This window comes from Octopus bimaculoides, chromosome 2 (genome assembly GCF_046866305.1).
Source record: "Octopus bimaculoides isolate indiv1 chromosome 2, ASM4686630v1, whole genome shotgun sequence".
NCBI classification, from domain to species: Eukaryota; Metazoa; Mollusca; class Cephalopoda; order Octopoda; family Octopodidae; genus Octopus; species Octopus bimaculoides.
The window spans coordinates 100,289,780-100,315,121 of record NC_142929.1 but is presented as its reverse complement, the minus strand read 5'-3'; the positions used below and the strand labels follow the sequence as shown (position 1 = coordinate 100,315,121).

Genomic DNA, 25,342 nt, shown 5'->3' with positions numbered 1-25,342 from the left:
CTTCTTTCAAAAATATTTTGAATTGAAATTTGCTGTTTCACAACATGAAACTGGTGTCCAGTTTTCACCCAAAGTGAAACAGTTTAGAAAATCAAAGCGGAAAAAAAAAGTGAAGAAAAAATCTCCAAAACTTCACAGCACTCAGATATCATGTAAAATAATGTCAATTGTTTACATAGTGAAATCACATTTTCACAAATGTACTGAAATTTGCGCTGAAATTCTCATTTAAATATGACTAGCTTTCAGCCATTTTTAGCTGGGTTGGTTTACATAAGCAAGAAAATTTCTGTTTTATGTTACCAGATTAGTAACAAAAGGGTTAAATTAAAACGTATCTATAATTCAGTCCCATATTTTTTGATGTCTTACAGATTCCTTCGGGTTTACCAAAGAGTTTAGAAGCTGCTGTTCAGAGATATGGTTCATCTACTTATAAGGCCAATGCAATTACAGTACTTGACCAAAATGGCAAGCCCACATATAATTTGACTTATGGTAAGAATTTAGATATTGAAGATCTTTATTGTTTGCATTGTAGCTAATCTAACTTTATTCTTGTGACAATTTGTGTTATTAACATTTAAAGTTACCATGTTTGGTTAATTGTTGATAACTGTCACAATGAACCGTTATTATTTTTAGTTTTGTTCTTCTCATATCTGAAGTTTCCTGTAAATATTTATGCACCTTTGCAGTGATGTTGATTATTAGCAAACAAAGAGGATTCAACTGGAAAATATGATCACCATTGACTGTGACTAACTTGCTACAGAGCTGTATCTACTTATTGCCATTTGTTTAACAATTGTTTCTATTTGGCTTGGAGTAAACAGATCTTTTGTTTAGCAACTATTTTCTTAGTGCTGCAAGCCCCAATTGACAGAGTCAGATATGTTTATCATACTGCCAGCAATTAATAGAGAGCTCCACTTTTGGAAATCCATTCTTCAAGATAAATTGCCTTCATCATAGCTTGAGGAAATACAGTTCTTTTGTATGAAAAGAAGTAAAGTAAAAAAGACTTAAATCAAAAGTAAAAAGCACACTGCACCGATGTACAAAGGAGTGGTACAATAGGGGGACAGTAGGAGGTTGAATGAAAGGAGTACTATGAGATAATGTGTTTAAATCATTTGACTTTACTGCAACTATACTATATGAAATACATCTTTTAATTTTTGATTGGAACTTGGAATGATTAATTGAAATTAGAGCATTTTTTCTTGATGAATTTCACAAACAATTTACGAGTATTGCAAATTTTAATCCTTGTATTTTTATGTTTTCTTATTCTTATTACATGTCACTCTGTCTGATAAATTGATTCAGTTTGAAAAATGATTTTAGTTAATTAAATGATAATGTACTTTCAATCTCTTAAAGATTTTGTAATAATTTTCTCTGTTTATGTGAGTTTCATATAATTTATTTCAATTTTTACAGGAAAACTATTAAGCAGAACTTATAAAATAGCCTACAATTTATTGAACAAAGTTGGTCAAAAGAGTGGAGAAATCGGAATCAAAAGCGGTGATAGAGTGAGCATGTTTTACTGTTTGTAGCTATTTCAAATAATTTTGTGGTAACATCAAACATCATTTTTCCCCTCTCCACAAGCACTTTTTAACTATGAAGAATTCCATCACTTGAGGAATTAGTCTCTACATTATTTCAGTTTTTAGTTAGAGTTAGTCTTTTTAGGTAGACTGTATGTCTTGTTCATACATCCCAGTTTTTGGTACAGTTTCTACTGATGGATACTCTCTTACTACCACTCACTTTGCAATGTGTACTGAGTGCCATTTATTATATCACTGGCCTAATTAAGGTTGTCTCTGATTGAACTTTTACCTTGTATCAGTTATTTGGAATATCCGCTCTCCAAAACAAGTTACCTGCATGCAGCATCCACATCTCTTCATTTCCTTCATTTTTGACTGGGTGCATTTCACATTGCCATGAACATTAAGGATCTTGGCTCTCAAGACTAAAGTGTCCCCAACTAGACTATTTCTTTGTGTGGGATGTAATGTTAAATGGACATGACATCTTGTGCTGTCTGCTAGGTCTAAAGTGTTCCTTTTACACTGTATCATCTAAGATATCAAAGACGGCCATTGTTTGCGATGTAAATGTGGATTTGCAAAAAGTTATCTCTGCCATTTTCTGTCAGGGCTAAACCATCCCCTCTAAATTGTGTCACCTAAGTTATCAGAGCAATTCCTTGTTGGCGCTGTAATGATAAATAGTCATAAAGATGCTAGTAATACTGTCATCATGACACTAAATATGGCATTTGATACCAAGGGGCTTTATAATATTGGTATCTAACTCAATTCATCACTGAACTCTTTTTTTTTTTTTTTTTTTTTTCAGCTTCTAAACATCTGAAAAAGTATATAATGATAGAAGGATTTGTTATATTTCTTTCAATGTTTGATATTCAAACATTATTTATTTCATTTGTGAAGAGTTAACTGTTATGTTAATCAGATACACTCTAAACATCTTCCAATAGTGGAAATTAAATCAATATTTTTATAATTTCCCATTCATTACCTCTACTAATGTAAGACTTATAATGAATTTCATCAGAATCACAATCGATACTCTCTCCTTCTTACATTGTAGTAACATTTAATAATCTTTCATGTTTTCTAAATTCTTTTAGGTTGCACTTGTGTATCCCAACAATGATCCCATCTCATTCAGCTGTGCTTTTTATGGATGCATTCTTGCTGGTGTTGTACCAGTGCCAGTAGAGGTCCCTCTCACAAAACGAGTATGTATTAATTGGTTTCCTTCATTTACAAATATTAATTTTATTTACTTTTATTTCTTTTGATTTTATTTCAAGGACCTTTCTTTTATATTTACAATGCACAAAAGTTTAGCAATACCCTTATTTTGGAGGAAGAAACAAATTTTAAAAAACAGAAAAAGAAAACACTGAAAATCAGAAGGAAATACCTTGAAAAGCAAAAACAAATAATTACTTTTGCAAGGTATAAAAAAAGTTGAAAATTCAGGATTTCATGCACGCACGCGCGCGTGTGTGTGTGTGTACACTTGTATATATATTTGAATATATGCAACAATTATAATGATAGAGAATACAGAGACTGGTACATTCTCAAAATTTATTTCCTTTGTGGCTAGCCATAACCTGGAACATAACTGAGAGCTACCATGGTATTCGCCGGGATAATATATCCCTCTGAACTCGCATTAATATATTTGTGTGTGTGTATATATATATATATATATATTTGCCTCAGTCAAATCGTCCAACCCATGCTAGCATGGAAAGCGGACGTTGAACGATGATGATGATGATGATGATTTGTATTTATAGATCACTACCAAAAATTTGGTAAAAATATTTTTACCTGTTATCAACATAGCAAAATTCTCATATGAAAGGTTGTTAATCATACAATTTTGTGTGCATATCAATTTAAATAAGAGCTATACAATGGATCACGTTATAGCTCTTATTTAAATTGATATATATATATATATAAAATTCCAAGCGAGTTAGAGGTTGTGAATCCAACCAACTAAGGGATAATATCTATCCAATATACTGCTGGTAGAATACCCAATTATTAATACACAAGTGTTTTTTCATTGCATAGCAATTACACTACTGAATGTAATAAATGGGTGAGGGTAAAAAGCTGTTTTATCCTTAATTCATACGGCAATAAGAGAATGGAGGAGATCAAGAGGTGGTATTCATCAACTTTTAGACATATTATGTCTATTTAGTTAATATGCTTTACATATATAAAAATACCAGTAATTATTAAAATATATAATGTCGAACATAGAAAGTAAAATATTCTACTTGCCCAAACAGGTCTGCGCAAGCAGAGTTTAGTGTCCAGAAAGGTTGGCTTGGGTGCCAGTCATCGAATTTGGTTCGAATAATTACTGGTATTTTTATATATATATAAAGCATAATATGTTATACATGTATGTATATTGTTATAATTGTTTTTTTTTAAATAACTAAATAGACAAAATATAATGTCTAAAAGTTGATGAATACCACCTCTTGATCCCCTCCATTTTCTTATTGCTGTATATATGTGTATACACACACACACACACACACACACACACACACACACACACACACACACACACACATATATATATATATATATATATATATGTAAACTTATTTCAAAATCAAAACCTCAGTATTTTCTTGACTAGTTTGCAATAATATAATATGTAAAGTTAAGTAAACAAAAAATGAAATCAGTGTGTAACATTAAAATCATTTCAACCAATAATACTTATTTCACATATTTTAGACATGTTATATTTATTTTATTGTCTATAATAGTTTAAATCATTTCTGTGCTTTGATTAATCACCTATATAATTGATTCTGTTTTTGTTGATATTTTGTGTGTTCAATGTTTTATTCACTAATCTATGTATACATGTATTTGATTTTCCTAAGCTAATATTTATAATGGCTGTTGCTGCTTCACTGCAAATACTATGTAGTTAAGTCATTAATATTATAGTATTATGGTCATTTTATTTCATATGTATACTCTGATTCTACTCTTTCAAATGAAATATATTAAATACATTCTATTTTTAGCAATGTCTTATGTGTAGCGATTCTGGTTTATTGTTGTTTTGGATGCTAAATATTTATGTTTTTGTTTTCAGTTTTGGAGAGTATATATGCATATATACATGTATGTGTATGTGTGTGTGTGTGTGTGTGTGTGTGTATATATATATACACATATGTATATAGGCAGTCATATATATATATATATATATATATGTATATGGGCTGTCATAAATATATACATATATTTATGACAGCCCATATATATATATATACATATATATATATATATATATATATATATATATATATATATATATACATATATATATATGGGCTGTCATAAATATATACATATATATATGACAGCCTATTTATACTAAAAGTGTTTTTGGAGAGGTGAATATAAATAATAATGAGCTTATTGTATACAGTGCCCAGTTGCGCTACAACTCGTCAGAAAAGGTTAAAAATGGGGCAGATGCAGAAATATGTCAAGAAAAAAAAAAAGACACCAATGAAAGTACATGCACAGTAAACAAAATAAAACACTAAAAGACAGAAAAGTGAACATTAACACAGTCATAAAGAGGAAAGGTGGCATAGGCACATAATTAAATACCTTAATTGCAACTAGGCCCTTCAGTCAGTTGCTAACCATTCACTACTTTCTCTTCAGTTCTGATTTTACTTAAGTTAACAAGACAACACACTTTACTTTTACTTTTTCTTTAATGGCTAAGGAAATCATGAAACTATACAAATATAGACCTTTACTGAAAGTGGATTAAAAATTAAGTTTGAGTCCTTTTACAATATAAAATTCTTACATTTCTATCAAATAGCTTATTTTTGTGTCATTTTGAAAACCCAACTAATTTATGATACTAATTTACTAGTTTCTTTGTAGAAGGAATATATGAGCAGTAATCTTATAAATTATATATGAATTCTTCATATAGTAACTATGGTTTGTTTCATGTAGAATATAAAATAGCATGGAATAAAATGAAGCTGCCAGCTACTTTCATCTGACTTTTACAGCTCCAAAATGTCTATCCTGTTTGGAAATTTTCATTTTATACTCTCATCTTTGATTTCTTCATAATGTATATAAGTCCTATAATCAAATAGATTTTGATCCTTGACATTCCTTTAGCCTCACCTTATGGCAGTGGGTGCAGGTGGCATTTTATTATTTGATCATCTTGAAAATAAAACTTCTTAAGATCTCAGATTTCACACCATTGCAATATGATGCTGTTGAGAACACACAGCTTGAATTAATAAATAAATTTAATGATGGTGATGTTGATGTCGGTAATATAAATTCGTGTGGTGAGCTGGCAGTATTGTTAGCACACCAGGTGAAATGCTTAGCGGTATTTCGTCTGCCGCTACATTCTGAGTTCAAATTTCCCCGAGGTCGACTTTGCCTTTCATCCTTTCGGGGTTGATTAAATAAGTACCAGTTATGCACTGGGGTCGATGTAATCGACTTAGTCCCTTTGTCTGTCCTTGTTTGTCCCCTCTATGTTTAGCCCCTTGTAAGCAATAAAGAATTAAATATAAATTCATACCTGTACTATTTTCTTCGTACTCATGAACAATGTTGATGAAGCTTTTATGAATAAAGCTGACATGGCCATTGTAAAATGTTTATTTAAAAAATGGACACTTTTTGACACTCAGAACATAGTATGATATTCATTATAACAAGAGTTTCATTCTTACTGTAATGTGTGTAAAAGATCTCAACTTTTACCATTTTTCACTTAATCGCAATTTGTTATCAAGAAATTTATTAAACTGCCACTGTTGGCAAAAGTAAAATGTTCAATGAATGTCTATACATCATAGAAATATCACCTTTGTGTGTTTCGTGTATCCATATGTTTTCACTATACATTTTTCTTTATTTAGTATTTCTAGAAATAGTTGTGTTTAGTTTTTATTTTGAAATATGAGACAATAAGAAGCAAAAATGTTCTCATCAATAACATTATCAAAATACTGCTTCGTCATTGTCATATACTAATTATGAATGTATTTTCAAAACAATTGCCTTGTTTATTTAAATATGAATTTAAATTAATTTTCACCTTTCATATGCTTGCATATAACAAAAGCATGAACTATCATCTTTGAAACCAAATGAAAGGAGCATCTTCATTTTACTTCTCTTGAGATAGTCATCAGAGTTGTTTCAGTAATATCAAATGAAATATCTAGTTTATGAATACACTCCAGAGAATATGCTTCAACAAAATTAAAATTTCTTCTGAATGTTTTTGATCTAACATCAAGAAAATTAACCATATTTTTTTCTATTTATTTCAATAATTTATTTTACCATAAATGTTTAAATGTTCTGAAAAGGCTAGCTTAATATTCCATATTTTTTTTAATTATAAAAAAAACCTCAGTGTCTTCATAATATATTTATTGTGAAAAAATTGAAAAGTGAAGAATTCATTATGAGAAACAATATACAGAAATTAGCTAATATCAGGGTAGGATGGCTGAATTGGAAGTCTGCAGATAAAACATCTTGTGGATTTATCTTTCTACATCCTGACTTCATATCTCACTGGTGTTGGGTTTTCATTCATCCATCTAGGTTAGTAAAATATTTATGGCTGAGTTGAATTTTGGGTTTAATTATATTGGCTACAACCCTTGCACCAAATTTGAGAGTTTTATGCCAAAGCATAGAAAACCTTTTTGTCATTATGTAAACTATGGTACAGTTGACAGAGTCAACCTAATACTTTACAACATGTCTCAGTATCCCTTCTTGAATCCAAGTTTAAGTCTTGCACAGAATTAAATTTGCTTTTTTATTTCTCCAGGGTTCTTAAGATCCAGTGAGATACTAGTGCTAAATGTAGAATTAATACACCACTGCACTTACAACAAATATCTTGTGTTATTTAAATGAATGTCTTTAGGCAGAGTATTTTCATCATTGCTTTAAAATAAAAACTTTAATGATGGGTATATTACATAACCACCACCATTTTTATTATTCATTAGGTAACCCATCTCAGAGAGAGTGTATGAGCAGATTTGCGAAATACAACAAATAACTGCAGCAAATATTCAATTTACTTTCATAAATCCTCTTACAAATATGCAAATACATTTTTTCCACTCTAATTATCAGACAAATATATATATATATATATATATATATATATATATATATATGAAATTTAATAAATGGAGTAATACGCATATGTTAAATGAATTCTTTTATTTCCGACGTGTTTCGAAGATTACAAATGGTTCCTTCCAAAGGAGTGAGTGATGTTGATAAAGATGTAATCTTCTCTTCAGGGAAATTCATACAAGTCATCTTAACCGTAAAACATTTTAACCGAATGTGATAACTGTGGGTAGAGAAGATTGCTACCCATCTTAATATTTTTCAAATAAGATGGGTAGCAATCTTCTCTACCCACAGTTATCACATTCGGTTAAAATGACTTACGGTTAAGTTGGCTCTTATGTATTTCCCTGAAGAGAAGATTACGTCTTTATCAACTTCACTCACTCCTTTGGAAGGAACCATTTGTAATCTTTGAAACATGTCGGAAATAAAAGAATTCATTTAACATATGCGTATTACTCCATTTATTAAATTTTATATTCACTCAAATACCCAAAATAACAGGGAGTTTCTACCTCATAAACAGGATTTACACCACAGTCATTTTGGGATCTTTGCTACCCTGGTATCTATTAACCAATTTATTTTGTCCGAGTTAATTGTTAACTAAGAGAAAATAAATACATATAATAAAATATATATATATATATATATATATATATATATATATATATATATATATATATATATATATTAATCTCATATAGCTTTAAGGGGACTGTTGACATGAAAGCAACATAAACCTTTATTTATTTATGTAATCAACAACTTACAACTTACTTACGAAGATTATTTATCATTATGTCTGCCTCTGCTCCTTGATTTGCAACTGCTTTTCTTCTTTCTCTGCCATTTCCATTCACTGCAATCATATGTGTTTACATCTGTATGTCAAAAGCTAGCAGGTATGCAGTGGCTGTGTAAGATATCATCTCTAAATGTGTGTCCTTTCTGAATTGGGGCTTGCCCTTCTGCTTTTCTCCATTTGTACAGTTTGAAGAGAAGGTCTATAATGATTCCACTAAAAGCAAAGTACAGGTGAGTTTCAAAATTTGGCATGGACACCCAGTGGTTGCAACCATGTCTTTGCCATTGCTATCTGCTCACAATTGTCAGTCTGTCTGTCTGTCTGTCTATATGTCCATCCATCTCTCCGTCCATGTGTATGTATGTGTACGTATAAAATTATTTCCTTCCAAGCATGCTGATGTTTTATTTTTTTTATTTTTATGTTATGCCCTATCTGTATATAAATTCATATTTTCATTCTTGCCTGCTTTCCTTTTATATGCTATTATCATTCTCGTCATTAATATCATCTATTTTTAATATCCTCCTCACATTATTCTCTTGCCTGTCACCATAGTTGCTCAATATCATATCCATGTACTTGTTGTCTATCAGGTTTTTTTTTCCCTCTACTACATTAAAATATTTCATCAATACGACTGTGTGCTTGCTTGTCTGTTTTTCCATTCTGTTGCCAGTACTTTTAACATGAATAAACTTATGCTTTAGTTTCTTTAGTCAGTGATATTTTCTCAGCTATAATCATGACAGATTTTGTTTCATTTACTAACCCTTGATTGATATTGTCTCAATTTTTCACTTATGTTATGGCTAAATTAGTTCATCTTCAAACTAGATTAGCTCATTTGCATTAATTTTTGAATTTTGTGAAAATTGTATTTGATTTCCTTTTGAGAATAGTATAGAATTTCACTTCCTGTTAAATAATTGAATTATAATTTTGTCTAATCTTCCCAGACTGATTAAGAGTTTTGTATAATAAATTAGCTTTGCTTTCTTATTTCATTTTTGCATAACACATCCTCCCATAAATAACATATTCACAGCTTAATCATAGTTTAGCTACTTAGTATTAAATGAAAATATAGATTTGAATGAATCAGAAACTTATAATGCACCTTTTATGCTCACAAAAATGCATATGTGCATGCAGATGCAGACGTGTGTACACATATTTGAAAATCAGTGTCCAATTTGGTAGTATGTCAGCATATTGGCTGAAAGGTTTGTTTGCTTTTCTGCTTCCAGTGCTGTGCACTATTGCCAAAACACTTACAAATGAATAAGTAGCTATATGTACATACCAAGTGATTATACAACTTAATGTGGGAAGCAGTAGTAGAACTGTTTAACTGATGAGTGTTTCATTGGTGTTGAGTTCAAATTCTCCCTGGGCACAGCTCCAAAAGCATTGGATTGTCTCAGATTTACTTGCCATGAATACACAACATTCATATACCAAAACTCATACTATATTGGGGCAAAGCTAACTTAAATATACTTTTAAAGAGGAGCAAAGGCTTTTAAAAGGAATCATTCAAAATGTTATACATAAACCATTGTCATCGATTGTGTACTGCTGATTGAAGATGAGTGCATAATATACTCTTCCTCTTGACATAGTGAAGACTTGCTGGTGACCTCACCAGTGCTGGTTCCACAAAATAAAAAGTGTACTCTATAGAGCAATTGGCATTCAGCCATAGAAACCATGATAAAACTAACACATTGGAGCAAGATAGTGTCCACTAACCTGTCAAATCCTGTCAAACTGTCTAACCAATGCTAGCATAGAAAGTGGACTTAAAATGATGGTGGAGGCTGCAGCAGTGGAGTCACATTTAAAATGCTAGATTGGATTAACATCAGTTGGAGTGTCCTACCTACTGGTTATTAAGTAACTGATATATATATATATCTTCATATATATATATATATATATATATATATATATATGTGTGTGTGTGTATTCTTTTATTCTTTTACTTGTGTCAATCATTTGTTTGGAACACCGCCTTTAGTCAAACAAATCGACCCCAGGACTTATTCTTTGTAAACCTAGTAAACCTAGTACTTATTCTATCAGACCCTATTGCTGAACCACTGAGTTATGGGGACATAAATGCACCAGCATCAGTGGTCAAGCAATGGTTGGGGGGACAAACACAGACACACAAATACATGTTTTTATAGATATATATATATACGACGGGCTTCTTTCAGTTTCCATCTACCAAATCCACTCACAAGGATTTGGTCAGCCCAACGTTGTAGTAGAAAACACTTGGCCAAGGTGCCATACTGTTGAACTGACACACATATGCAGGCACCTTAGTATTTCAGCTGACTTCACTTAATGTCTTAATATCAGCTCACTAGTTGACAGAAAATGCAACGGTACATTTTCCACCCTGAAAGGAATATATATATATATGAATGTGTGCATACATGGATAGTTAGATAAATATAATCAGAATGATACAGTTCTATATTTAAGAGATGAGGAATTATTTACATTATTTACATTTGACGGATATTTGTCCTCATCTTGTTTGTTGTTAACACAACGTTTCGGCTGATATACCCTCCAGCCTTCGTCAGGTGTCTTGGGGAAATTTTGAACCTGGGTTCTCATTCCTAACGATGTTACTATTATTATATTATTATTATTATTACTATTATTAATCAGGTCGCTGCCGTGAATCGAACTCGGAATCTTGGGGTTAGTAGCCCCCGCTCTTAACCACTACGCCATATGCCCGTGGGCAATTATGGAGTGAATTTTAGGGCTTATAAATCTATTATTTTTCTATCCTTCCTCAATACCGGTTCCCATATGCTATTCATATCTGCACTCGGTCTGCTTAGGAGGTTGTTGTGTCCTAGCATATGTGCTGCTTCTTTTAGTTTTCGTATTTTCCAGTGTTGTTCCCTGTCTATTATTTTAACTTTAAAATATTATTCTCAGTATCTAGATTGGCATTTTTTTTTACTAATATTGAAGTTGTGGAAATAGGCAGACATCACCAGCATTAGGACATTGTTGGTCAGGGCATATTTTCAGGATGGCAGATTATTGCCTACTCAGTATTGTACTGTTTTGCTAAGTTGCCACTGACCACTATGACATAAGAAGAACCAAAGAATAGGTACTGCTGCTCTCTAGAGAAATCTCTTGGTTCCTGTCATATTGACCATTGCCATTGTTGTACTGTAGCCTCTCACAATGAAGCCTGCCTACATATCTTTTGCTGTTTTCTCCTTCAAAGACAGAAGGAGAATAAAGAAAAATCCATTACACAGCAGTGCCAAACCCAGAGCAAAATTTCCCTTGTAGTCATTGTGGTTAGGCCTGCCTAACCCATATTGGCCTATCATACACCAACTATCCTGCTCTGTCTAAACTTTTGTTTGCAACATCAAGCCACAATAATTTTTTATTGCTGTGACTTTAAATATAGCATCAAGAAATTTAATTCAGCTTCTTGTTGAGTTTTTTTGTCTCACTAGTGTCTGTAAAAATACAGCCAAGCAAGTAACGCACTTGTCATTTAGTTATATACTATCTTAAAGAAATTGATTTTATTATCAAAGGATTTTGAGTAGTAGTTAGAAAATATTCTGTCTTACTACATCTTTATAGGTTGAAAATTTAAGTTTCTATCTTTAGAAGTTACCTCTTTTTTCAACCTTGAGAAAGCATAATTAGAAATTATAATCACTGTGTGTGTATGTGTGTATTTGTATTGTTTCTGGTAAACTAATTTGTCTTTACATCTTTTTATCTCAGTAATACAACTACAGTAGCATTTAGTTTAGAACATTCTTGAAGATGCTTGCTGTTCCCGGCTGGGGTGCAATACTAATAGTGTAGTATGAACACCCACATAGTAGCTTATTATAGTTGTCTGTGAAAACTAGATGTTTTTGCATGATAGATGTGTATATATATCCGTCTTCCAAAAACTTTCTTCAGTACTCTATCTCCTTCTTGTGTATATCACCAGTACTTTATTATGTCCTTTTTTTTTATTGTAGTGATATAGTCTGTTCTTAGTATTGCTTCAGCTACCTACTCAATAACAACTTGTATGTTATGATATTGATGTTGCTACTGTTTTATTATCCAGATTTAGACCCCTAGTGAGAAATGTTTTCACTGAAGTATTTTAAAATTTCTACATTACAGTATTTATTTCTTCATGATATATTTTAAAACTTTGTTTTGCAATGCTTTATTTCATTTTGTTATTTCTTACCTGCCATTATTTTGTTATATACTATTATCTTAATGAATTTCTGTGTGTTCATCTATACTGTACCTGATTACCCGATATATATATATCAGATAATCAGGTACAGTATAGATGAACATTATATATATATATATATATATATATATATATATATATATAGTCATTAAATGGTACAAGAGCCAATTTACTCATTTAAAGAATACACAAAAACATTCAAATTCACTTTTTTATCTATTTCTTGAAGTGTTAACATTTTCAACTTTGATGAAGCCTTCATTAACAGTAACTGGTTGATTACATTAAGCATAGTATGTAACATCATCTAGATCTTCATCCTAATAAACAGATAATTTGATATGAATTTTGAATTAAGTTTATGACCCAGTGATTTTGATAACTTCTTTGATTACCATAAATGGCTTCCTTTGTGAATATGTATATCACACACACACACACACACACTCATTTACATACAATCACAAACATATACCTCAGTATCATCTTCATTTTCAGTATCAGCATACAATACCACCAGCACAGTCAGCATCCACTATCACAACTGCTATGACCATACAACTACTATGGTCTCTATAGCTAGTGCACTTTTCTTTGGATTTCTGTAATAATTAGAGTCACTGTGTTGTGACTTGAGTAGATATTTTGATATCAGTATCTAGAGTTTTGTTTCTAAATAGCAGATAATTTTTATACTTTTAAATTTTTGCATCCACTAATTTTGATAACAATAACCATTTAATACCATTATTTGACTCCTGTCCCTAACAAGTGCCTATATTTTTATTTCTATCACTTTATCCATAACTTCAAAATCCTTTGAAAACCAAAGTAATTGCATATATAATGATTGTTATCCCTATTGCGATATGTTAATACATTATTCAGCAATAGCTGATATCATCTTTGTTGGAAAGAATTTAGTCTGTATTTCTAGAACATTTTTCCTTGTAACATATCTAAATGCCATTAGTAAAGCTGTATATGGATGAATTTTCTATCCTGTTTAACCCTTTTGTTACCATATCTCTGTTGAGATACTCTGTGTTTTTTCAATTAATTTTAAATGTAACAAAGAATTTAGTAAAATAACTTAGTTATCATTAAGCTAGTGTTTGGAACATAAATTGTGACTAAGTTTTGGTGGAAGATTTTAATTCAGGACTTTTGAAAACAAGACATTTGTACTACAGAGCTAGGGGCAGTTTCAGACGGTTTGGTATCAAAAGGGTCGAAAGACTCTATTATTTCAAGATCATAGATCTCTTTTTATAGGATCACAATAAAATGTAGGTGACTGCATTCATTGTTATGTGGGTCAGCTGTTTTTAAGTCAACTGGTGCTGCAACTTGTCTGTCTCAGATCAGTTGACATTACAGCCTATCTCTAACAGCTCAGCAGACACAGAAGTCTTTCTTTGAAGTCAACTGGCACTATAACGTTTCTCTAAGGCAGCAAATTGGTATTTATCCCAACTCTCTGTGCTGTGAGTCCAACTTTGCCTTTTATCATTTTAGGGTCAGTGTTAACCAAGTACTCGACTACTTCCTCACTGTCTCCCAGGCAATTAATTACTCAGTTACCTTCAAGAGATCAAGAAAAGAATGTTCACATTGTGATCTACTAATCCTTTCAGCACTATGTTGTGGACCTCACTATGAAAAAAGAAAAGACTAACACTGCAGTCAGTCTCCATCGGTGAACTGACAACTGCAGCTTTTCTCCCTCAGTTAAATTTACACTATCCTTTCTCCCTCTCTCTCTCTCTCTCTGGTCAGTTGATGGTGCATCTTTGTTCTTGTCATTGATGAAAGACATTTCACCTTTTATATTCCATTCAGTAATTATCTCAGACTTTCTGATGGTCTTTTTTTTTTTATTTCCCTTACCATAAAGTAATTGAAATCCATTGCTGTTAATTGAAATCTTCTCATTTTGACTAGGTTTGCCCATTTCATATTTTTGGAATGATCTTTCATAGACAGAATATAGCAGTAAGCAAAGCAGGCCAGGAATAAGCTGTAAATGTTAAAAGATAAAACCATCAACTTCCTGAAATTTATTTTGTAGGAATTATTTTAGCTGTTTCAAAGTGTGACTTCTCTTTGTTTTGTATTTGCTTCTCTCATTCTATCTGAAATCCTAAAAGTTCACTAACTCAACACAAAAGAAATTATATGTTGTGATTTAAGCAATAAGTCTGCATTATTTGTATTTTTAAATCTTAATAATTTGCAAAATTATCATACTCCCCACCCCTCTTCTGTAAAGTTTTTGTTTCCTTCTTCTCACCATCATTGTTCAAGAGGAGAAAGACATAGATCAGATTATTTGTAAGCTTTTGAATGAGTTTAGAGTGTTCAACTTGAACTGAAAGGAAATGTTACAAGGCTACATATTTTCTCATTTCTTGGTTGTTATTAATGTTTTTATATTTCGTAATTTTTGGAATACTTCTAGATCTGGTTCACCTCTATTGTACTACATTTTTTCACAATCTCATACAATATACGTTAAATTGTATACATGCTTGTGCATACTGTTGTCAACTCAATTTTGCGTATTTCACAATATTTCAAGATTAGTTCACCACATGATTACACCATTTAGACTGGCATAATTACTTAGACATTCTATTTCCATTAACAGCAACTTGGCCCATAAGAGGTTAATGATTGGCCAAGTTAATGTGAACTTTGTTATTCAAGAAAATATAACATTTAGCTTAACAAGCTTGTTTTTGTTTTATTTTTAATATCCTGATGAAGATAATTTGTTTGTATGTTAGTAAAATGTGCTAACATAAACTCTTGGGTGACCTTTCTGTTAACAGTATTATTGTCATTTTGCTCTTCATTTTATGAAATACAACCAAACTGTTCTTATGTTGTGTTTCTCAGTTTTTGTAAAATGTCAATTCTGCCAGTGAATTACATCTAGTATCTGCCTTAAAGCAGACTCTATATAGATTATTTTTACTGTTTATAGACAAGTTTTGTCATGTCTCCATGTAAGACATACAAGCATCAAAGGGTAGCTAATGTGCATCCTTTTATGCAACTTGTTTATCTGGTTTATGTGCAGTAGTGAATGGTAAAAAGCTGAGTGTAATAAGAGAAGATAGATTACTCGATATAACAACCACATACTTATTAAATATCATATAACATCACTTCCTCCTTTTGCAACCCTCATGTTATATTACTGTGTTACTTTTGTGGGCTATATCTGACTTCACTTTAGAAGTACTGTTTGTTTTTCTATCATAAAATATGCCAGGTACAAAATATTAAAAAAAAAAATACACAAAAATAAAGTTATAGCCTGATTACAGTTTCCAGTCACTGAATAAGGACATCTGCTAAAACTGATTTAACAGATTCTACCAAGTAGACATAGGTCAGATAGTTTGGCAGGCTGTGATGGGTCAGAGGTTAAATTGGGCTCCGATGTCTGCTTTGACAAAGTTTCTATGGCTGGATGCCCTTCCTGATGCCAAATGCTTTACAGACTGTACTAGGTGCTTTTTTTTTTTTTTTTTGGCACCAGTACTAGTGAGGTCATTAACAAGACCCTTTGGTTGACTGGAGTACAGAATTGAGGGAGATGGCTTTGTGCCAGGTGTTGAGAAGCTAAAGTATGATATAGAGACAGGAACAGGTGTCTCGCTGTGGAGGAGATACATGGCTATCTCAGTAGAAAAGTGAGGAACGATGAAAAAAAGTGCATACTCTCAAGACACAAGAAAGTGGATAAAAATTGAAAAGTGACAGAATTGAGGATGACTGGGTGGGTAGGTTTGTAAAAATGTGGAAAGAATGACAGCTGATTAAGATAAGGACAGAGGTAAATGCAGTGAATGGTGAACATGGGTGGCAATGTGGTCAGTAGTGAATCTCAGTTTGGGGTAAGGTAAATGAATAAAGGTGTGGGTCAGGGAGGAGGAGGTGATAAGTGGCAGTACATTAAAAAGTTGGAGAGGAGAGCAACAATATATTAAAACCATAAGCAGATAAGAAATAAAGAGATGATGTGGAGTGTATGTAGAAAAGTTTTTATTAAATTTTTATTGTACTACAAACCAGTGTGTGAGTTTGAATACACACAGTCACACAATAAATGTCTCTTACTATATATTCACAACAGATATGTTAATGTTTAATCGCAGATCAGCTCTGATCCAGCAGATCTATGGTTAAGTGTTCTATGCTTATCTTGGTTTCAGACATAATGTAACTACAAATAGATTTTCAGTTTTGTTTTTTGTTTTGTTTTTTTTTATGCTGTAAATTTTGAAAGATATGGCTGATATAAGGGGCAACCAAACTAAGTATATCAGGAATAAAATTCCAAAAAATAAAAAAAAAAGCAAAAAAAATAGGCACAGGCATGGCTGTGTGGTGAGAAGCTTGCTTTCCAGCCACATGGTTGCAGATTCATTCTCACTGCATGGAACCTTGAGCAAGTGTCTTCTACTATAGCCTCAGACTGACCAAAGCTTTACGAGTGAATTTGATAAATAGAAACTGAAAGATATACATATATCTGTGTGTGTGTTTGTCAAACCCCAACACTTGTTGGTGTCTTTATGACCCCATAACTTAGCAGTTTAGTAAAAGAGACTGAAAGAATAAGTAACGGGCTTTAAAAAAAACAGGTAATGGAGTCAATTCAACTAACAATTCTTCAAGGTGGTGCCCCAGCATGGCTGTAGTCCAATGACTGAAACAAGTAAAAATTAAAAAGAAGTTTTCTGTAAAATGCTCCAAAATTTGGGGGTTTTCTATAATCAATACATTTGCTTATAGAACCAGACAGAAAGTGAATTGATTGTGATTGTCTTGACATAAAGATGAAAGGAACAGTCTGCAAGTATTAGTGATAGTATCCAAATGTATCTTACCAAAATAGAATTTTACATTGATTTAAAATTCAATAGTTCAATTCTGAAATTCAGCAACATATATAAACATACCCATTCTATATTTTTTTAATTACCTTTTGTCTCTGATATATAAAATAAATTTTACCAATCATAACTAAAATGATAAATGCTTTTGTTTTTAGGTTATACTCAGTTATTTAAGAAAATATTTTTAAAATCGAAAATTTTTAAAATTATTTTTCTATTTATTTTGCAGTAATAAGTGTATAAAAAAAAAAAAGATGCCGTAGCCAAATAATTTCCAAATGATTCTCTTTTCATCATCCATATTAAACTCGCACTTATGATCCTTTCTAATTTAGTTTCTTAGAAAGATTTTCTTTGGTGATATTTTTGATCATTCATTACATTTATAAAATATAATTCTTTTTTATTGTATTTATTTACTTTTAAAGTGGTTGAAATACTTTCAGTGCAGAGTACTGTGTTTTTCAGTATTTTGTTCATAATGTTATGCTTAATCATCATTTTCATAGGTTTCTTTTTGTTACCATACTGGTATAAGTTGGTTGCAACTTTTTGAGGCAGTATTCTATGGTCAGGTGCCTTTACTGACCTCACCTCTTTCAGGTTTTTTAAGTGAAGAACTTTACTTTGCACCTTTGAATGTCAAACCACTACTGGAAAACATAAGCAAAACTACTACTGCAAAAACAGTATTGATGAGAAGAGATACAGAAAGAATACATAGCCATGTATATGACAGGCTTTTGTACAGTTTCTACCAATCAAATTACACTTGCAAAGCATTAATCAGCCAGAGGTTATAGTAGAAGGCATTTTCCCAAGGTGTCATTTGACAGCATGGAACCAAAATCCACATAGTTGTGAAGGAAACTTCTTAAACACAGAGCTATACTTAAGTATACACAATAATAGCCTTTGTCCTTCAATTCAGTTTCATGACAATTCTTGGGTAATATTTTATTATGAAAGGTTTTAATAAATGTTTGAGTGTTTATTTGATTGTTATGCTGCATATCCTTGTTTCCATTTTTTTAAAAATCCTTTACAGTCTATTAATTTCTTTCAAACCCTTTAACATTTAAAATGGCGATATGCAACCCAAATATTCTATCTATAACACTTTCCTTTCAATGTCATTCTAAAAATATTTAATCACATACTCAAAATTTCGAAGCTACAAGATAATGTCTGATTAATTAGAAACAATGTAAATAAATAAGCATTACATATAACAGAGAGGTCTAAATGTTAAGGGGTTAAAGGATACTAATTATGTTACTAAATTTACTTTATTCATTGTCACAGAGATCCTTTTTTTTATAAACTTCGAAGATCTCTGAATATTCTCCTTTACACCGCTGCTATTTAAAATATGGTTCTTACTTCCATTTAATTTTATATAATATTTCAGTATTGTTGGTAAAAAACAAAAATGTCTTATGGAAACCAGCTGACTACATAATGCTGTTAAAATTCTCTGATTTGCTTGTAACATGATTGAGTACCAGTTATATATGTAAAATAACATCTACAATTAAGTGTCCCTTTAAAAAAAAAAGACTTTCACTCTTCATTATATTTTTTGTTACTTATTTCACAGGTGTATAATTTTTACAGATTTAGTCCTTTAATGATATTTTCATGTTTTCCTTTATTTTCTACTTAATACTCTGTCATTTCATTTCAGGATGCTGGTGGGTTAGGAATTGGATTCCTTTTGGGTAACCTTAATGTTAACTGGGCCCTTACATCAGAAGCTTGTAATAAAGCATTACCTAAAACGCCTAATGGGGAAGTAATTATTTTCAAAGGTAAGATAATTTATCAACTATAGTTTTGTACACTATTTCTTTCATTATCATCAGCATTTTGAGAATAATTTCGCCAAATTTATATCAATTGAATGTGTTATGCAAATAACGTTGATATAAAGAGCATGCACATTCGACAGGAAGAGGAAGAGAGAGAACGGCCATTCAGAATAACGTACAGGACTATGACTAAAGATTAGTTTCTTTGAACCAGGATTTACTGGTTGTACATTACAGAATGATAATCTCCAACTCTAGAAAATGACAATCATCTCAACTTCTTGTTTTCTCTCATCACTTAATTTTCCATACATTACTATAACATTTGAAACCATCTGTAATGTACCTCTTAATTATTGATAGCTGTCATCTGAATTTCATGTTTTATATTGTTATTCTTTTCTAGGATGGCCCAAACTCAATTGGTTTGTTACTGAAAACATGGGTAAACCACCAAAGGATTGGCAACCCCCTCCAAGAGTTGCAGATAATATTGCTGCCTATGTAGAAGTGAGTATTTTATACAGTTCTTCAAACTAGCAGTAACCAGGACTTTGGATTAAAATCTAAGTTTGAATACTTTTGCAGTGTACAAATCATTAGTAGTTCTAACAGAAAAACTTCAATATAGAAGACTTTACCATTAAAAGTATAGTAGGAATTAACCAACATAAAGTGCAAGAAATCCAAATACCAACTCTTTTAGAGTCGGTGGTAATAATAATCATAATAATGATTCCTCTTTGCCTTTGATTATATATTAGCAGTTTGTTGCAACTTTGTCTCCCAGAGTAACTTAATCATGTCATTACCACATTGCCTGGTATATATATGATGAAGCCAGATCCACTGTCAGTTTTCACAATGAGCATTTGGTTGTTCATTAAACTGAACAACCTACTCGTTTAAGTAGCTGAGTATCTTATAGGCTTGTGTTCACTAAACTTAATTTTCAGTCCAAATTAATATGACATAATATAATAACAAGCCTAGATCATTGAATTTTAGGACATTCTGAGAATTAATCATTGGCAGTAAGCCATACTTTATCAGAAAATGGTCCAGTGTGGTTGATTATGTATTTATTGTCATAATTCAGAGGTTTCTGACCATTCTCATGTAACTGATTTAAATATCAGACATGATTTAGCTATTATAAATTCATATCAGATTGCAATTTCAACCAGTAGCAGTTTAGGTAACACATTTGTTTCATATGGAGCCATTCCCCAATTATTTTCATGCAGTTGAGTCAAAATTTTACTTTGTAATATTTTCAGAATTAGTTTGGGAAAATTGGACTACAAAATTAATGAATTCCTATGATAACTAACACTTCTCATTTTACAAATACTCTCTTAAATTTTTAGTTTTTCTGGCTATTTGAATAATATAGATACATGGCTTCATATGTGATTCTGTTTCTTTTGTACTAACTAGCAAACCTTGAAAACCTTCGATAATTTGATGTATTTCAAATTTAGACAGAATATGATTTCTTCAAAATTGTAATCTGTTTTTATAATGCTGCAGTATGTTCATGTTACTTCAAAGTTTTATGTATTAAACTGAATATTTATATGAGGGCAATAGAATTACCCAAATGTTATAGTCATTGGCACATAAAAACCAATAATCAGGTGATAATTTGGGTACTAGCAGCTTGTAATTAGGGATTAATTCAAAATGTCTTCTCTGAGGGAATCATATAAAGTTATGAAAATCAAATATAGTAAATAATCCCTTTTTCTCTATTTGCAAATATCATTGTTGATATGTATTAAGTATTTTAGATGCATGGGCTAAAGGATGATCAATTCCATTTTCACACTGAAACAAAAATATTCCAGTTCCAACTGGTGATAGATACATTTACTACCACAATTAATGGCAAATGTTCATCGAAATGCATGAGCTCTATGACCTTAATCACTTGGCCATTTGAATGGTATATTCTATTTCATTGACATTGACACTAGCATAAGGTTCTTAATGAATTTGTAATAATATTCATTCTGAAAGAAATGCTAATATTTCATCCATCATATGGTGACAATGGTATCATTCAGATATGCTGCACAATGTTTTATTCTTGATAACGTTTGATTGGCAAGACATTGAAATATAGAAGTATAGCAAGACTACTAGAATTTTTTAGTGGCATTTGTTTGTACTTATAAAAACTGAAAGGGGTATTTTGTCATAAGAAATTGCTGTGATTTTTCTGTTAACTTCACCTATAAACATGTCTTTTTTTTTTTTTTTTTTTTTTGTCTTCCAATTCTCCAATTTATGAAATAGTTCATGTACAAGCATTAAGTGTTGTTGTTTGATTTGTTGATAGTGACTTTAAAATCTCCACAAATGTGAGCTTTGACATTCAGCTTCCAAAAGGCAATGATTGTAGATCATTCAGTTCCAGTGTATAATTCTGTACTTCACATTCCAATTCTTTTACCAATTTTGACTTTTGACAATAGAAATGGTCTGGCTGGCCTGTCAATAACTCAATTTTTCATTTGGACTCAGTCAAATTGTGCATTTTTATACAGTGATCTAAGTTAGGTGAAAATATATCCGAATATTTAGTGCATAAATCATTGATTTTATCTTTGGTACTAATAGTTATGAGTACACATAGCAAGACATATTAAATACTTTTAACCAATATTCTGAATAAATTTTAATCTATTTCAGAATCTATAGCAAAAGCTTCTTAAATTTTGTGGTTATTTATTTCTAATTTCTATATTCAATAGGCATTTTCATTTAACTGCAATATTTTTATTGCAATAAACTTTTAATTTTATCAATACAAGTTCTAATGGTAGAGATCCAATATTTTATATGTACTTAAATCAAAGATCTAATGGCACTGGTATTTAATTCTGATTAATCAATTTGTTATTGATTTATGTTGAAATATAACATTTTTTTCTGATTTCTTCTTACAAATTTTTTAATATATCACATTAGCTTCAATTTTTTAATTCATTTGATTGGTATGTACTACTGACAGAATTATTTTCATGACAATTATAATTTTTCTGTTAAGCTCAATAGATATTTGAAATTGCTACATATAATTTTCATTTGATCTCATGTAATGCATTCACTAAATGACCAGCTTGCCATCTGAATTACACTTTTTTTTTTTTATCCTTCTGTGAAAAAGCTTTTTGTTATCTAACTTTTTACACAACTTTGCCTTTAAAATACTAAATTTTTTTATCATTTTTAATATAATTTGACAAACTTGGAGAAATCTTGTATTATGTCACTGTACCACCAAATAGTTGTTGAGTATCTTTAGCATGAATAGTAGATTTTACAACTTTTCATACAATACATCATTAAGTAATGGATTTTTGTCATGCAGATAAAACACATCACATTTCTTAATGTCATGTAAATGTGACAGTGCAATAAGGTACAAAAGAAACAACAATTTAGAGTGCATTGTTTCTGAATTTACAATCTCATGCTAATAGCCTCATCTCATCATCATCATCATCATCGTTTAACGTCCGCTTTCCATGCTAGCATGGGTTGGACGATTTGACTGAGGACTGGTGAAACCGGATGGCAACACCAGGCTCCAGTCTGATTTGGCAGAGTTTCTACAGCTGGATGCCCTTCCTAACGCCAACCACTCAGAGAGTGTAGTGGGTGCTTTTACGTGTCACCCGCACGAAAACGGCCACGCTCGAAATGGTGTCTTTTATGTGCCACCCGCACAAGCCAGTCCAGGGGCACTGGCAACGATCTCGCTCGAAAATCCTACAGGAGCCAGTCAGGCGGTACTGGCAACGGCCACGCTCAAAATGGTGCATCTCATGTGCCACCCGCACAAGAACCAGTCCAGGGGCACTTCATTACATATTGGTGAAATTTATTAGACACAGTTAGAATTTGTAAAAGTTTCATGAGTATCAAGTGAGAACTGCCAACAGTCTCAGTCCTATGTTGTTGAATATTTCTGTAGTCTGCTGATGCCACAAGCTTTCAAATTTACTAATTTTTTTTCTCTTCATTTTGTTTGTTTCAGTATACTACAAGTAAAGATGGGAGTACCGTTGGTGTGACTGTGGCACAGAGTACTATGCTATGTCATTGTCGGACACTTACTGTCGCATGTAACTACACAGAAGGTAATATTTCATTTTAAACTAATTAGTAACTTTTTTCTCCTCCATTATCAACAATATTCATTGTCTTACATATTATTCTGTATTTCAGTATCATTGTTTCTTAAATCAAAAAATATCTTCAAAATATAAAAAGAAAGAGTATGGTATCAAAAGATTTTGCAGATAATTTTTCCTATAATAGACTTATGTCCTAACCCTCTATTCTTCACCTGTCAGAAAAATTTCCATATATTTTTAATACTTTAGTACATAACAAAACCTTGTTGACTGATTTTAAAAACCAATGATTTATTTTCTACTCAAAATGAACTAGTAACCTTCTTGTTGTGTTAATGTTTTTCCTTTCAAAAGTGTATATTTTATATCTGCTTTGATAATATATTAATTAGATATGGTAATATTCTGATGTTACTCAGTATGTGGTGATTAAATTATTAGTTTTTCAGATAACATCAAACACTTTTTTTCTAGTTTAAGTGTATACTTGAAAACTTTACTTTAATGAACATTAAAAGTATCTTGTACTTTTTAAAGTTATGTAATTTTGCAGGGGTTTGACAAAAATCTCAAGCATTATAGAGAAAGATGGATAAAAGATATACTTAAAGCAACTTAATATAATTATCTTTGTTGGCATAAATTGAATAGTTTTGGATATTTCATTGGCACTGTAGAAACAATGTTATACAAATGGTACTAAGGTTTTGTTGTAGCAAATAGTGTTCCCCATGAGTCAGAACATGATGTAATTCTTGAGGGGAACTTTCATTTTTTTTAATAGCCAATAGTAACCCAGGATATGCTTATTATTTGATAGTACCAAATATAGAATTTCAGAAAAATTTCAGATTTCTTACTTAGGTTTTATTGATTTTTACAAGGTATTATAATCTCATTTTTAATATATGAATGTCTTCTGCTGTATGCATATGTAGATAAACATATATAGTAATAACATTATTTAGCTACTTCCAAGAAAGTATAGGGTACTCAATACTAAGTTATTAGTTTATTGCTGTGAGTCAAGTAAAGAAGCTACCTCTATGGGTGCTGAGGAATCTTTTATTAGGTCTGTTTGTTTGTCGTGTGCTGTACATGTGTTTCTTTCTGATTTGTTCTTAATTTAAACAAATTTGGTGAAGGCATGTTGGGTTCACAATCCTAAGGTTATGGGTTGGATTTTTGGACCAGGCAGTGCATCTTGTTCTTGAGCAATACACTTCATTTCATATTGCTCCAATCTGTTCACCAGCTGAAAATGCATACCAGCCTTGTACTGATGCAGCCTTCTCTCCCTCCAGCTGTCGGGTGTCAAGGGTAGAAAGATGTCTGTCTGCTCAGAACCATGTAGAAAACATGGTACAAGCTAAGTCTTTCTTGTGCTTTGGTTTTTAAACAAATCTGATAAAGCATTCCCACCACCCATAAAAATGAACTTCTACCAATGAGAAACTCCTTCATCATCATCATTTAATGTTCATTTTCCATGCTGGTATGGATTGGATAGTTTGACATGGGCTGGTAAAGCCATGGCCATACCAGTCTCTACTATCTGTTTTAGCATGATTTTTATGGCTGGATGCCCTTCCTAATGCTAGCCACTTTACTGGG

The 25,342-nt window shown here is 31.5% G+C and overlaps 1 protein-coding gene across 50 annotated transcripts in view; it reads left to right on the top strand.

Moving 5' to 3' along the window:
- Positions 1–25,342, top strand: part of LOC106868181 (disco-interacting protein 2 homolog C) — a 264,069-nt gene that overhangs the window by 201,623 nt on the left and 37,104 nt on the right. For 39 of the 50 annotated variants that reach the window (XM_089347270.1, XM_089347287.1, XM_089347283.1 and 36 more), the window contains 7 exons: positions 375–498; positions 1,447–1,541; positions 2,675–2,785; positions 8,769–8,813; positions 19,457–19,580; positions 19,987–20,090; positions 23,629–23,731. In XM_089347270.1, coding sequence (XP_089203396.1) covers positions 375–498; positions 1,447–1,541; positions 2,675–2,785; positions 8,769–8,813; positions 19,457–19,580; positions 19,987–20,090; positions 23,629–23,731 — 706 coding nt within the window. The remainder of the gene's footprint in view (positions 1–374; positions 499–1,446; positions 1,542–2,674; positions 2,786–8,768; positions 8,814–19,456; positions 19,581–19,986; positions 20,091–23,628; positions 23,732–25,342) is intronic. The other 11 variants (XM_089347285.1, XM_089347284.1, XM_089347273.1 and 8 more) reach the window with 1 other exon arrangement.